At 46.5% G+C, this 15,188-nt stretch overlaps 1 protein-coding gene across 2 annotated transcripts in view; it reads left to right on the forward strand.

Annotated features, from left to right (window-relative positions):
* Nucleotides 1-14,902, forward strand: part of MAP6 (microtubule associated protein 6) — a 32,111-nt gene extending 17,209 nt beyond the window's left edge. Inside the window, exons 2-4 of one of the 2 annotated variants that reach the window (XR_004306005.1) lie at nt 2,090-2,303; nt 3,334-9,594; nt 14,724-14,902. Coding sequence is in view for 1 of the 2 variants with exons in the window: in XM_015852596.2 (XP_015708082.1) it covers nt 2,090-2,303; nt 3,334-3,530; nt 14,724-14,793 (481 nt within the window). In the remaining variant the exon portion in view is untranslated. The remainder of the gene's footprint in view (nt 1-2,089; nt 2,304-3,333; nt 9,595-14,723) is intronic. The other variant, XM_015852596.2, reaches the window with a different exon arrangement.
* Nucleotides 14,903-15,188: the final 286 nt, after the last annotated feature.

Raw genomic sequence — 15,188 nt, forward strand, 5'->3', positions numbered from 1 at the left:
CATAATGCTGTGCATAATGAGGATACCAGACTCTATGGTAACAAACACGGTCACGCTGCTTCCAAGCTTTCTGTGAGCAGCAGAATGAATAAATCCTGCCTTGTCTTCCACCTTTAGGCTCCAGCCCCTGTGTGCATGGAACTGCTGCCCCCATCCTTTGTCTCTTATCCATTTGTTGGATGCAATAAGAGATAGCTCAGGTTTACTGGTTGGCTTGTTGGTAGGCGTGGGTTGGCTGACCACCTATCTGTGGCCTGAGAATGGGTAGGAAAATGAATTTTGCCTGGCATTCCCTCAGCTGAAGAACACCATTTGGATGTTCCCTCTGTTCATTGTAATGCAGTGTATTGTCATTTTCACATTTGGGCTTTCTGCTGCAAATACAATTGAAAAGATAGAGTGGGTTCAGGAGTTGCTGGGAAGGGAGATGAGTGACAGACAGACCTGAATGTGGAGAAATGTCGTGTGATTTTGTTTCCTTTAAAAGCAATTGAAAATGTAATCTACTTATGGACCAAAAGTGGGTCTTAGGAAGAAGCTTACCATCTTCTTTACGAGCTGCAGCTGGATTTTATCAGTAAAACCACATCTTTAATCCAGCTCTTTAAAGATGTTTCCTATCATTTTTTAATCAAGCCTTTGTTTGGAAGAGGTATTTTAACAATGGGCTGCAGAGGGGATATCTGTAGATGAATGGGTGACATTTGGTGAATGGCAGCCGTGGGGACACAGATGAGCCCATTCATGTGTTTCTGTTCAGTGCAACACAACTCCATGAAGAATAGCATCCTTCACGCAGGCAGTGTCTGTGGCCCTGTGGCACTATTATCCAAGCTCAGGAAGGGCTTAGCAGTAACAGACTGGGAAGAGATGTGAAGAAATTGAGGGAAAAAAATAGATGTATCTGGAATCAACACTAAGGAAGGGTGGAGAGATGGACGTGGAATTTGGTTCATCAATATAGCTGTCTAAATGAGCCCAAGGAGCCATGCAGGTCACCCTAAGGCAATCTCCCACCTCTGGCATAGGAAGGGTTCTCTGGGCTCTGCAGACTTTGTGTCTGTGTTAGATACAAGGATGTAGTCATCCTGCAGATGTGGTGAGACCGTAATGCAGGCATTCCATTAATTGAAGGAGGAATGTGCATGTATTAAAGCTTTTCCTGAGCCTTTGGCCTCAGCCCAGCTGCTGACTTTAATAAAAGTAAAAGCTGAGCATCTTCGGGACCATTTGTCAGATTTTGTCAAAGCTGATTAAGATGCTCAAAGCTGTTAAGGGAAGGACTGACTGGCAGGGATGCAGTACCCTGAGATGGGGCTTGGTGATACATCCTATGGGGCAGCTATATGGAAGGGATGGGGTCTTCAGCCCCCCACACCCTTGCCTCAGAGGTCACAACGTTAAGAACAGAGCTTTGTTCTCCAAAGGAAAATCACCTCTTTGCAGAGGGTTTCTACCACTGCTTTTGGAATAACTCCTGGAGCTTGTGCTGGAGTCTTCAGGATCTAAAGGGACCATGCCTGGGCTGGATGTGGCTCTGGGCAGCCTGGTCTGATGGTTGGTGACCCTGCTTTATAGCAGGGGGTTGAAAAAATATGATCATTGTGGTCCTTTTCAACCCAGGCCATTCTATGGTTCTATGATTTCTGTGATGATTTGGTGTCTTTGCACAGCCTATCTAAGGCAGCAGCACACTGGAGCTTCTCCATCTCCATTCTCTGATGAATGGCAGATTTTAGAGACAAAATGAAATGGTTTGCTTCAAAACCACAAAGATGGTGGTGCTCTGCTGGGAAAATGCAAGAGAAAGATGGGGATCAGAATGTGTCCATCAGATTCGAAATACCTTTGAAATGTGTTTTGGTTTTTGTTTAGTTTTGTTTTCAGAAAGCTGCAGCTCCATCCAAAGGAAATGAAGGATTAATTTTTTTCAGTAACTCTGGAATTCATTTCATTTTTGCCTAATGTAATGAAATCTGTAAGGGCAAAACCCCTTCCATTAGACCTTGCTGAGCAGCAGATTGTGTTCCCACCACCGTTGCTCCTCCCTTGCATTGACTCATGAAACCTTTTCTTTCTCGATCTTCAGAAACGAGTTCAGACCTTGGATAGACGTCAAGCCCGTGAAGGCTATAAAAGCAAAGGCTCAGTACAAGCCTCCAGATGAGAAAATGACCCATGAAACCAGTTACAGCGCTCAGTTCAAGGGGGAAACCAGTAAGCCTGCTCCAGCTGATAACAAATTCCTGGAGCGCAGAAGGATACGCACTCTCTACAGTGAACCTTACAAAGAACCTCCAAAGGTGAGGAACACATCAGAAGGGCCCCAGGGCCACCCCTGCTCCTGGTAGGACATGTCCAACACAGTAAGGTTGGGCTGAGCACCGCTTGTGTTTGTTCCTCTTATGTGGTATCTCCATTTCTGTCCAATTGGTGCATCCTCAGGGCTGGCTGAGAATGGTTTAGGTTGGAAGGGACATTAAATATCAGCTAGTTCTGTAGCTGGGGTCTAGGCCAGTTGATGTACTTTGGAATCAGAACTGTACGAAAATGAGGGTAGGGCCCATATGAGCTGTATTTGGCTTTGTTATTTCCCAGGTAATTAATCTAGATGGCTTTCTCTTTTTCCCTTTAAAGCTATTGACACATCACATTACACTTTATCCCAGGAACAACCTGGTGAGAGCCAGATCTTCATCTGCAGTTAACACAGAGAGCTTCACGGATCCTGGCGTTAAGCCCTTTGTGCTTTGGTTAGATGGAGGGTGTGTCCAGGAGGGCTTAGGCTGAAATCTCACCCAGCCTCTGTTTTCTCCAAGTATCAGAGGTTTTGCCTGTAATTGGATTCAGTTTTTAGCCTGGGATCATTTTCCTTCCCACAGTTTGTAACTGCTTGGATTTGTGAGGTCTTGGTGGGACAGCAAGGCCAGCATGGAAGAGCTTAAAACTTCTGTTCCTTCTTCTTTTTGAAGTAATCTCCCCTACTTTGGGGGCTGTAGAAACAGGTGGATGCAGGACACTGCTGTAGACTTCGCTCAGATGCCACTCAGTGTCCCACACCCCAACTATCCCCAGGTAACTTGGGTTTGTACCTGCCTCTTTGTCCTGAGCATTGTTTTTTGGCTTTCAACCCAGAGAAAGAGCCCCTTTTGGGCTTACAAAGCCCTCCTGAAGTCAGAGAGCTGCTCTCCTCCCTTCATGGCAGGGCATAGCTGAATAGATAAACAGCATTCCCTATGGCTCTCGTCTAAATCCTATTTTCCACCTGTCCCTGTGTCTCTCTCTCCCTCTCTCTTTGTCTCTGTGTTGTTTGGCATGTCACCCTCCATGCAGGTGGAAAAGCCTAGCGTAAAGCCTTCCAAACCAAAAAAGACCACAACAAGCCATAAACCCCTGAAAAAGGCCAAAGACAAGCAGATTGCATCTGGACGGGCTGCCAAGAAAAAGAGCGCCGAGACCTCCAACACAACAAAGCCAGAGGACAAGGAGAAAAGTAAAGAGATGAACAATAAACTGGCTGAGGCAAAAGAGTAAATGTCACTGCACTTTCCTTTCTTTCTCTTTTTTCTTTTCCTTCTTCCTTTCCTTTTATTTTTTTTTTCTTTTTCTTTTTCCTTTGATTAAATAAAGGCCACAAAATTAATTAGAGGCTTCTAATCTGCTTTTTGTTCTGACTGTATTAGAAGCTTTTCTGTTTTATTTCCAAGGAGGATTAGCGAATCCTTGTTTCTGAGGTCAGGTTGTTCTGCTTTGCCTGCACAACACGGCTCTGCACAGAGTGAGGATGAGCGCAGGAGGGATGTGGGAATGCATGAGGATTGTAGGAGAGGGAGGTTATGGGTCAGCCGCCATTGTGTGCAATAGCCTGTCCCTGCCCTTGGTCCTTCAGTGCCCATCGTGCTGCCAAGGGGCTGTGCTCTCATCCCACAAGGCCCTTTTTGGGGTTAGGCTTGGTCATCTCCCACTGGTGTCAGCAGGCCTTTGAACATGGAGAGGACCTGTGGATTTGCCGTCAGTCCATTAGAACTGGTGACATGGCCAAGAGCCATTTCTCCTGCTGACACTAGTTGGAATTTTGCTCCAGCAATGGGGAAGGAGATCCCATTGCAAATAAAGAGCCAAATTATCCCCTGGTATAGCTGTGGTAGATGTTGCATCAGGGCAGCTTTGCTCATCATAATCACTTGAAGGCCTTGATACAAGATAGGAGTGAGGGAAGGCATGGAGGTCAGTTGGAGACTTCCCAAGTGTGTGGCTGGTCAGACCAGGTTACCTGCAGGCAGTTCTTCCCAATTGTTTAGCTTAGGATGTGCATCTTTTTGATTGTCTCTGGTTTGTTTTGTATCTTGGTCTGTTTTCTTTACTTCTGGAGTGCCAGTAGCCAGAGCTAGATTCCAGAACAAGGTTTCGTTTGCAGATGTGGCTTTCCAAAGGGTAGAAAGGAATGACTCTCCAAGGTTGGCTGGAGCCAACAGACTCTGTTATTTTGACTCTGGCTGTTGGAGCTCATGTTGGCTTGCAAGCAACCTACCAGGACCATAAACCAGTTACTGGGATCCTCAGAGTGCCTTCAAGCAGGATCTCAGGTTTTTAGTGCTATTTACTGTTCCCAGCAAGGCTAGTCTGGAAGCTGTATGCAGAGCGGGACCATTTGTTTGTGAGTATGAAGTAATGCTGGTGGGCCAGACTGGCATAGCATAATCCAGAATTTGGGCCGTAGAGCCATTGGGAGCCGGATGAGGTGTGGTCCCAATCCAAATCTGCATGCGTAACTCTTGGATTTGGTTCTAATTATATCAGGATTAACTCTGATCTGATCAAGCTGAGCTGTGAAACTCTCCCGTGGCAACTGCACAGAGAGGGTGCAAGTCGAGATGCACGGTCATTCTTTGTTTTTGCAGTTCTACGTTTCCATGCAGAAGCTTTCATAGAGCAGACAATTGGGAAGAACAAATAGAGAGGGATGGGAAGTGGGGCTGGGTGGTGATAGAAGAGGAATTTCAGAACTGTGTTGCAGTAGAGGTGTTGGAGTGAGGAAAGTCTTGCTGCTAGGATATCTTAGAGATGTGAAACTATCCAGTAGGAAAATAAATGGGCTGAGAGGGTAAAGAGTCTCAGTTTTGGAATCTCACCCTATTAGAAATGGATCTTTTGGAAGTGCGTGTGAGTGATGGGCTACGAGGCTGAGAGAAAGTTTCCAAGGAGGAGGTAAGCTCTGTGGTATACAGATAGTGACATTTGCTGGCCTTAGTAATGAATAAATGCCAAGTTCAGTGTATCGTGTGATGTGTCCTGTTTGCCTTGCGCTAACAGCCTGAAGCTTTGAGTATAAGTAAGTGTAGTGTTCTGAATTCAGTGGTGTATTTCCAAGCTTAGCTGTGTTAGAACTGTGTGCTATGAGCTAGTCAGGTTGTGTATGTGGAAAATATATATTCATATATAGAAATATATATATTTAAGCCTCCGATATTTAGGAGGAAACCAGGGAAATCCTCCAGGAAGTAAAACTGTGGAAATCTTTGCGAATGTAATGCATTTTTTATGTGCATGCTCCATGGAGACGCTGACCTGTCCATAGCGGCCATTGCTTTTCTGAATGCTCAGAATCCCCCACAGCACTGCTGGAGTGCAAAGCTCAGCTCTGCCCGCAGAGCAGCTCAGCAAAAGGCTTGCATTGAGCTTGCAGAGGGGAGTGCTTTCCTCAGCCCTTCCCAACCCATCACATTAGGGACAGCTGGCCAGAGGAGCCCGAGCTTCCAGGGCTCTGTGTGGTTTCCTGGCATTTAGATGCTCACATTTAGATCTTCAAACTCTACAATAAAGTCCATTCTTGTCTCAGGATGTAGCAACAGCTGTGAAGATGACGTGTCACAGCAGGCAGAAAATGTCAGGAAAGCGTGTAGACAGTCATCAATAGCCCACCACGCCATAAGAAAAGACCATGCAAAACCATTTTTTGCCCCTGAGTGTCACATTGGAAGAAATAGTGCAGCTACCACCACTTTGATTTGAATTCAATGGAAACTTACCCCTTGATTCAACGGGGACCAAATTTTGCCCAAAGGACTGTCAGTGAGAGCCATGCTCAGACCACCTACTGCAAACATATCCACGGTCTGGATCAACTGCTTGATATCCTGGTCTTCAGGATTGTTTCTTCACAATGAACAGCATCCATCGTGGTGTTTGCATTAAATATGCACAGCGAGTGGTCAGAATATGGCCTCACGTTTCCTTAATACATGATGGTTTGGGTGGCATCCAACTACAAAGCTAGATGTGAAGGGTTAGCCAGCCAGAGCTCCTACAGTGGAGACACCTTCCAAGAGCCATTGATCCACGTGCTCTGGACACCTCTTTGGGTGGGATGAACGACCCTTGGAAGGCTTCCATTATTGCAGAATTAAACTGAGAGACTCTCAGGGCCTCCATCTCCGATAGCCACAAAGTGGAGCTATAAATTCTGTCCGTTGCTCCCAGGTCTTTAGCACACATCTGAGAACAGAGTTTAGATGTATGTTCAATGCCAGGAACAGCAGCAGTCAGGCCTCAGGCTGAAATCCCACATTGCTCAACCTTCCGCTGACTTCACACCCATCCGACCCACTCAGGTTTATCAGAAGCGAGACCAAATCTCTGCCGTTTCAAGTTCACTTTGGACTCTGAGCTTGTCAATCCCATGGGGAAAGAGTGCTCTGCTGTTCTGTGTTTCCAGCTACCGCGATGCTGATTCTGTTTCACCGCTAACTTGTAATATGTTTTGCTTTCCTTGTAAAAAGACAAAGAACCCAATGTCATGCTTTCTACCCTGTGAAAGTTCCTATGCTGTCGGTTGCTTGCTTTCTCATTTTCACTGTATTGTACTGTTACTCCTTTTCTGCAAAATGGTGCTAATTGCTTACTGAGCTCCTGTTTTCTGACTGCTTTGCACACCGATCACCTGCTTCTTCATTTGCAACGCGTCTGCTGAGAAAACATGGCTCCCATGAATTCCACAAACTCTTGCCTCTTGGAGGCAGATAGGAAGTGTCTAATTAATATTTTGTGGCCTGGGTTTGGTTGCGTATCACAGATTGTCTCTTGTAACATGTGAAGCACACCTCCTCGTGGTGCTTTTTCATTCTTGCTGTTCGTATGAGAATGACACACACACACACACACACACCCAAACACACAAATTAATGTATAGCCAATTGATTGTGACGTGCTTGTGATCTTTGCTTGCTCAAAGGGTTTTTTTTTTCCAATGATAAATAAATGCTAAAGACAAATACCACCTCCTTGATCTTGTTTTCTCAATAAGAAGCACAGTTAAGTGAAATACCTTTCCAACCATAATCAGATTTGTGTTGCTAGAGCCACCACTTCCATGCCTGCCATAGGGACAACTGAGCTGTTGCAGCCTGGCTCCCTTTAGAAAGCTGCTACCCTCAGCCTAGCCTGACCCGAGAGCTAAACGTTTGCAAGGGTGAAGATGGACAGTGAAGTCGTGTGGACGGAGCAGGTAGTTTGCTTTCATTTTCTCTGTACCCATGGCGTGTCGAGCAGAGGGTTTGTTTGGTGAGTGCCGTACATGCACGCTTGTGTCCGCATTGCATTGCATCAGGGAGCAGAAACCACCAGGAGCTGGAGGGAGGGGAGATGCTGTGGCCGTGTGGGATTTAATGACTTGCCTCTTCCCAACTGCCTACAGCTTTTGCTAGTGCCCCAGACCACCTGAAGGACCCATAAGGGGCTGAAAGGCTGTAAGTCTTTGCTGAAGGTGATGGGAAATGCTTGGGTTGAGCCCTTTCAGCATATGACAAGCCTAGCCACCTCTGGTCAGGCACTTGGCAGCCTCTGTGGAAATGCAAAGTGCTGATGGGTGTACAAATGGCAGTGCTGACTGTATGGATAAAGTGTTGACTGAGAGGAAAACAGGACTGAGGGTGCAGCTCGGTTTCAAATGGTGAAGTCTGCTCTTAGATTCATCTATTTTTTTTTCCCTTACCTGTAAGCTCCTACCTGCAGTTTTTATTTTTAGCCATGTTTTCTCTTTCAGTGGATATCCCAATAACATCCCCATTCACCTGGGAATAATTCTCTGCTTTGGGGCTGTCTCTTGAAATCTCTCCTCCAGCATTGCACTGCTGTCTTCCATGGAGCACCAACTCTTTATCGTATTTCTGTTTCTGGGTGCTATTTTCCATCTCTCTCTGGTTTACAAGCCATCCTCTGACTCCGTTCTACCTGTGACTACATGCTGTTTTCTGATATCGTACTGTATCAACATGCCTTCCCTCTCCCTTCTCCACCAGCTTCATCCGCTCATCTATCATGCATACCTACATGAGTTCTGGAGCATTTCAGTCAAGCTGTAGGTCCTGAGATTCATCATTTCATCCCTACCATAGCTGGAACTGGAGAAAACGTTCACATTTAAAGGCTGGTCATTGATGGGGCTTGTCTGTGAATGTCTATGTTGGCCAAAACGTTTCTACCAAGATGCAAAGTAGAGCATGGATATGTGATCCACCTGGTCCCACACAGCCACCCACAGTCAGTACTGTAAAAAGTGCCCTCGCTGCCCTGTTGCTCTTTGAACTTGCTTGTGGTCACCAAGCCTGCTCCTGGAGGGCAGGATGCTTTGCTAGGAGACAAGGACTGATAGGGTTGATGATGGGCATGGAGACCTAGGATCCCTGTTCTTCAGTCATCCCTGTCTACATTCACATCTGCCATCTAACTCATTAATCTTTGCCATGTCGTTAGTGACTGGCACTGCCCACCAGTCTGCAAAGGCTGTTGTAAGGTTGTAGTGTTGGTATCACTACAAAGTGCTGGGAATGAGTTACTAAAAATTTGACTGAGGTCAAAGGATGAGCAGGGATGTTTCATCTGCTGATGTGTCAGCCCTTATACAAACACAGCCTCTTGTTTCTCAGTGTCCTTTGGATTTCGGGTTCTTTTAGAGCTGTGCCACTGCAGTGACCTTTTAGGAAGATGTCTCTGCCACAGCTGGTACCTCTGGGCAGCCAGGGAGTAACCACCAATCCCAACAGCACATCGACACTGAATGAAGAAGAGGAGAAGTAAAGAAAAGAATTCCCTGGTGTGACTGTGAAGACACGACTGTGTTCAGCTCTAAGAACATCTTAAAGATTTTCTGCATTGTTGCAATATATGGTGATGTGCAGACACCGACTTCAGCTCTCTTGGTAAGTTTAATCCCATTGGGGTTTTAACAGCCTATTATTGCCCTTATTCACGTGAGCTTTCTGGGTGGGAAGTGATTCCTCTGATGTGGCTGGGTCTGCTCCCACACAGCTCTGAGCACTTCAGGCCTGGACATCTTCTGTGGAGTGGGGAGATTGCTTGTGACCAATGTTATTTTCTGTTGTAGGATGCCCCGGAAACAGCTCCCTAATAATAAGGGCTGTCACGTGGAGGAGATGTGAGCCCAAAGATAAAAAGGAAGCCCCTTCATAGATGGAAGGCATCTTCATGCTCACTAAAATGCCAGTTCTCCCTGCAGGATGTCTGCTCCATAGAAACCAACAGCACGGACCAGCTGCCAAAAAATTGATGGATGAGGAGCAGTGATGGACCTCAGGGGTGTGTGAGAGCATAGAGGCATCATAACCATTCCCTCAATGTCAACGGTTTATTGAGTGAGAGATGGAAAAGGGGAAACATTTCCAAACTCCTCTTATTGTCATCAGCCCACCTCCTTCCCTCCCCTAACCTGAGTCATGCCGCAATCCCAAACCCCTCTGAAAAACCAGCTCTCCCCATATTTCTTTGGGAGTCAGAGACCTATGTGCCTTTCCTAGCTCTGGGGTTTGGGTACCATCCTCCATGGGACATGGTAGGGAGGAGCTCATCACACAGAGGCAGGCAGGCCTGCCCCAGTTAACCAAGCAGCACCCAGGAGCACTTGATGGTGCCAGTACCCAATGGACAAGATAATCTATCCTGAAAACAGTCCATGGTTGTGGGTCTGATGTGCTCCTGAGCCTGGCTCAGGATTTATTACCCAACTGAGGACTAATCTGGCTGTGGCCACCTTGTTGTGTTCCAAAAGATCTGTCAGCTGTGATACAACCAGCAGGCACCTTTAAAGGATTAGTGCTTTGGGGCAGTGAGTGTCCAATCCAGTGGCCCTTTGAAGCTCTGGAATGGGCTGCCCAAGGGAAGTAGTGAAGTCTCCATCCTTGGAGGTGTTTATAAGATGTAGATGTGGTGCTTGGGGGCATGGTTTGGTGGTGGATGGCAGTGCTGGATTAATGATTGGAACTGATGACCTTACAGGTCTTTTCCAACCTTAATGATTCTATGATTCTATTTTCCCTTCGTCTTTTCACTGTCTGTCCTACAACAGCTTCCCCAACCCTTTGCTCTCCGCCACTTCCAGATCCTATTTCCTCCAGGGCTTCCTAAATACCCAGCTTCACCAGGAACCTTCTCCTTCCATCCTTCCCAAGTTATTGCTGTCTCATGTTTGGTCTCATCTCTTTTGGTCTGTAAGCCTTTTTCTTTGCTGTACTGTGCAGTAACGTGCTCTGCTTGGAATAAACAATACCTCACCAACCGGCTGCCCTTCCTCATTTCTTGGTGTGGCTTCAGTAGCTGTGTCTGCCGTGCATTTTGTCTGTCCTTGTGCCCAGTTCAGCAGTTGATCTTGCTACAGCAGCTTTATCTGTAGGCTTTTGGGATGGCTCTGCTCATCTTTTCTGCTGTGATACCTTTATTATTATTATTATTATTTTACAGACACAGTGACAAGTTTTGTTGTCTATTTGGGAGCCCATCATGTTCAGGGCACCTTTACTTCCTGTCCTTTTCAGTTTTGGTGCATCTGATAAGAGTTTGGCTTTTCTTCAGCACTGTGCAGAGATGTCCTGGTCTGGCAGGTGACACAACAAATGCAACAGCCTGGGAAGACAAGGGAGAAGCTCAGAGCAGAAGAAGCTGATGTTAAGCAAATACATTTTTTTTCTGTAGATCAGGAGAAGCTGATGCAAAAGGAAACGTTTCCCAGCACGATACAGAAAGCAGTGAGCAGAAGTGGAAAGCCAAGCAGATATAGCTCTCAGGGGAAGAAAGAGAAGCTGGCTGAGCAGCAGCAGATGTTTCAGAGATGGATGCACAGGAGGCTTCTTGAGGACCAGAAGATGCCTTGAACATCAGCTCCTTCCATCCCAGGCCAGTGCTGGATCCACGGTCCCGTCAGCCTGTGAGTACAGCAGGAGCACAATTGAAGCCTGGAGATTTCACTGAGGACAAGTGGGACCTGCAGCTGTTTTGTGCTTGACTTCCCCAAGCCTTGGGGATTTTGGGATACATACAGAATGGGAACAGAAAGAAAGAGGATCGCTTGTTCTTGGCAGTGCCTCCCATGTCTACACACTACTTCTCTACTTTCATAGTGCCTCCTCTGCCTCCAGGCTCCTACTTTTGACTACAAAAGGGGACCAAGTTCTGGAGCAATCCTCTAGGTTAGATCTGGATCCATGCTGAAATTGTTCATTTGCTTGCTTTGACTTAGAGCTTCATCTCTCACTACCTGATGCTGTGGCCCTTTCCAAGGAATGTAACTGAGGCCATTATTGAGTACAATGCTATGGCTGTTTCCCACGACAAAGAAGACTTATTTCTGTCTCTTTTATCACAGAAAGCAAACTTTGTTGCACAAAGTGTAATAAAGCATTCAGAAGAAGTGATTTTCCACGTTCTCTAACCTCACTGTCAAAACGTTTGGCAAGGAGCTGATTTATTCTTATCTTCCAGGCACCATGAATGCTGTTCTATTGGACAAAGGCCTTAAATAGAAAGTCAGTTATCTGGGAAAGAAGAGGCAGATTTCTCTTAGTTCTTTGTAGAAAATATCCCTTTGACATCAGACTTCATAGACATATACATATATATAGACATGCCTGGAGCTGTGCTGCTGTTCCTGAGACACCAGTAGAGGATCTCCTCTATTTGCTCTTGAAGGCAGCTTCTAATTTCTCGCGTGCCTGGAGCTGGCTCTGTTGGACCAAATGACCTTTCTGGTCATTTCCTACTTTAAGCATTCTGTGATTCTGTATGGGCTCATTGCAGCTATCACATAGTTGAAATGCTTTGAGTTAAAGTAATTTTTCAGCTGTGGATTAACATCATCTCCAGCCCTGATTTGATAAGAGGTTACCAAAACACAGAGTCTCAAATATAGGGAGAAACAGGGACGATCCAGGAGCAGGTCCTCCACATCTGTGACCAACAGGATAACTGCTGGGGTCACCATCATTGGAAGCTGGTTTGGATCTCAAGTTGAAAGAGCACAGTCATTCGTGGGATGAGAAACAGCTCTCCAGACATCGCTGCTGCCTCTGGGAAACCAACCCCTGCTGGATTTCTTGTGCTCTCTCTTCATCTCTATCTCTTGACTGTAATCTGAATAACAGTGTCATCTCCAATCCATGTCCATTTTTGACCCGGTCACATCCCATAATTAACCTCTCCTACACAAATGGATTTCACCAGTTTGACATGGATGGTCCTCATTGGTGTGAGGGTCTTCAGACCGCTCTCTCACTTGGCAAAGTCAAAGATCAGTTGTAAATGTTGCTGCTTGTGTGCTAAGATTTGTTGTATTTCATTATCAAGCTTCTTTTCAACCCACCCGTTTGCATCCTCCCACCGTGCTTTTCCCAACACTGGTAACCAGGGCTGGATTCTCTCCTCCTGGTGAGAGGCTGTGCAGTGCTGTGTTGTCTCTGCATGCCAATTCCTAGGGAAATTAATGTAATTTCCTCCCCCTGCTACATTCCTTCCAGTTTAAAGCAGGTTCTGAATGAGCTTTGCAATCATACTATTATACGCATTCAGTGCAAACAAAGAAGAAGGCGGGGGCTGGGGATGGGGCTCAGCCTTTTTCTCCTCCAGTTACGTGGCTGAAGGATGCACAAACACATTGGAAATAAGCCAAGAGATTACCATGGAGCAGTAGCCATCTGCAGACATACACAGCGCACAACAGCTTTCCTGGCTGCCTCTGAGAAGGGTGAATTCCTCAGACAACTCGGTCAGGGTTGAACAAGAAGCAAAGGGAAGAGTTGGGATTAATCTGGCACTGATCTGTTGCATTGTGGAGCATCATATGAGCACGGGCACAGAAAGACCTGAGCTCTGGCTTCATTGACTGTCAGTGACTAGATGTGGATACCTGCTTTGTTCCTGGGAACAGCTGCTGACAGCCTTGGGTCTGCCCGTGCCCTTGGACATGTTGACTACTGGAGAGGATATGCAGGCTTTGGACAGCTTTCCAAAGAGTTGCCCTCCTTTTTTTTTCCCTAATCCCTTCCTCTAGGGTGCTGGGTTCACCTAATTCCCAGTCATGGGAACCTGTAGGCTGGAAGGACTTGGTAAGAACATTCCTACACAAGCTGCCTCCAAACAGTGCCTACTGGTTATGCTGGGAAAAGGCATTGCTGGCCTCTGCCAACAACATCTGGCAACAGAAGTCTCTGCAGTGTAAGCATGAAGGGCAGGATGAGGGTGAGTACTGGAGTGAGAGCTGCCCTGCAGGAGCTCTCCACACTGTGCAGTCCCATGAGCTCACATGGGCACGTTGGTCTCACATCTGGGTTGCAGGTTTTGTTGGCTAAGGAGGTGATCACTGTTCTCTTGGCCCTGGTGTCATCCTCTCCTTCCCTGCTTTAAGCTCAGGACTGGGGTTGCTCCCTACATAAACCCAAGGTCAGGGTGGGGAACTCAGGTTAACTCCATAATCCTTTAATGTAACCACCATGCCAAGCAACCATCTTAAAGCTGAACATGTTTCTGCTGCTTCTCCATTTGCTTTCTTCAGCCTCACAGACCCTTCCCCATCCATCCCATCTCTCCTCAGCCCTGAAGATCCTCTTTTCTAGCAAACACAGATTTCCCTATTTCCCACAGTCTTTTTTTTTCTGTGTCTCCCTCTACACTCCCTCCACTCTCTCCAAGATGACCCATCCTTCCCTTCAACACCCATCCAAAACTTCTGTCAGCATCTGCCCCAAATCCAGAGCCGTCTTCTCTTGCTCCACCTCATGTTTACTTGCTGTAGTTTACCCATAGCATATGTAGCTTAACTGAAACTTGATGATCAAGTTGGTGCATCCCTCCTATTTTACCCCAGGGACAGAGCTAATCCCAACTACACCATGGTGTCACCACCACCTCCTGGTGTCTTCTGGGGGCACTGAGGAGGAGGGATGTTCTCAGGTGGGGTTCAGGACTCATTACTTCTGCTTTCTTTTATATCTGCTGTTTTAACAGGCACTGGGTACTTCCTGAGCAGCACAAGGGCCTTGCTCCCCTGCTCTGTAGGGCTTTCACCACCCACCTAGAGTGAAACAAGCTGCTTCTTTGTGAGACAATTTTACAGCGAGGTGCTCTTTTGATGCAGGTTATAATCAATTGGCAAGCATTTTTCATGGCTGACGAGTGAGCCTGATCCTGGTCCTAAGTGGATTAGAAGCTCCAGCCCTCTCAGTGTAATGAGCATCTGTGGGTTTTAAAACATCTGCTTACAGAGACCAGGACCAGGATCACCAGCCGTCTTGAGAACATACCAAACATGCAGGGCTGCATGGGGAGTGATCTGTAGAGTCAATAGTCATGGGGCAAATTCCGTCTCGGGGATGGCATTTTGCTGTGGGACATGATCCAGATGCTCTGACAGCTTTGCAATGATGCTCTTTCTCTGCTTACAGGACCCCTGAAAAAATCACTGGTGCTACAGACCAAGAACCAAGTACCTTAGTGCAGGAGCAATGCACGTGAAGTTGAGCAGTTTCTTCCGAGTGGCGGTTGGAGCAAACATATAGTCTGCATGAAATGTGTATCGTCTGGTTGGCATACAATAAACCTGATGAGCAGAGCTGAACGATAATTTCTCTTGTCTCTCAAATACTGAGAAGTTACCGGGATCTGTATAATGCAGTTAGCATGACTGTGCCTTGATTTATAACCAGTAAAGTCAGAGAAAGAAAATGGGTCCAATGCTCCCTTTATTCATAGCTGTGGAATGGCACTGGTTTCGTTGTTCTCTCTGGTTAACACGGGCAGCAGGGAACTCAGATTCATGTCCATAACTCATGGGAGAATCATTCTGGGTTTCAGACATTGCCCTGGAAGTTCAGATGGGAAGATCAGCAGGTCTTACCAAAATCCTTCAA

Source organism: Coturnix japonica, chromosome 1 (assembly GCF_001577835.2).
Source record: "Coturnix japonica isolate 7356 chromosome 1, Coturnix japonica 2.1, whole genome shotgun sequence".
Lineage (NCBI taxonomy): Eukaryota > Metazoa > Chordata > Aves > Galliformes > Phasianidae > Coturnix > Coturnix japonica.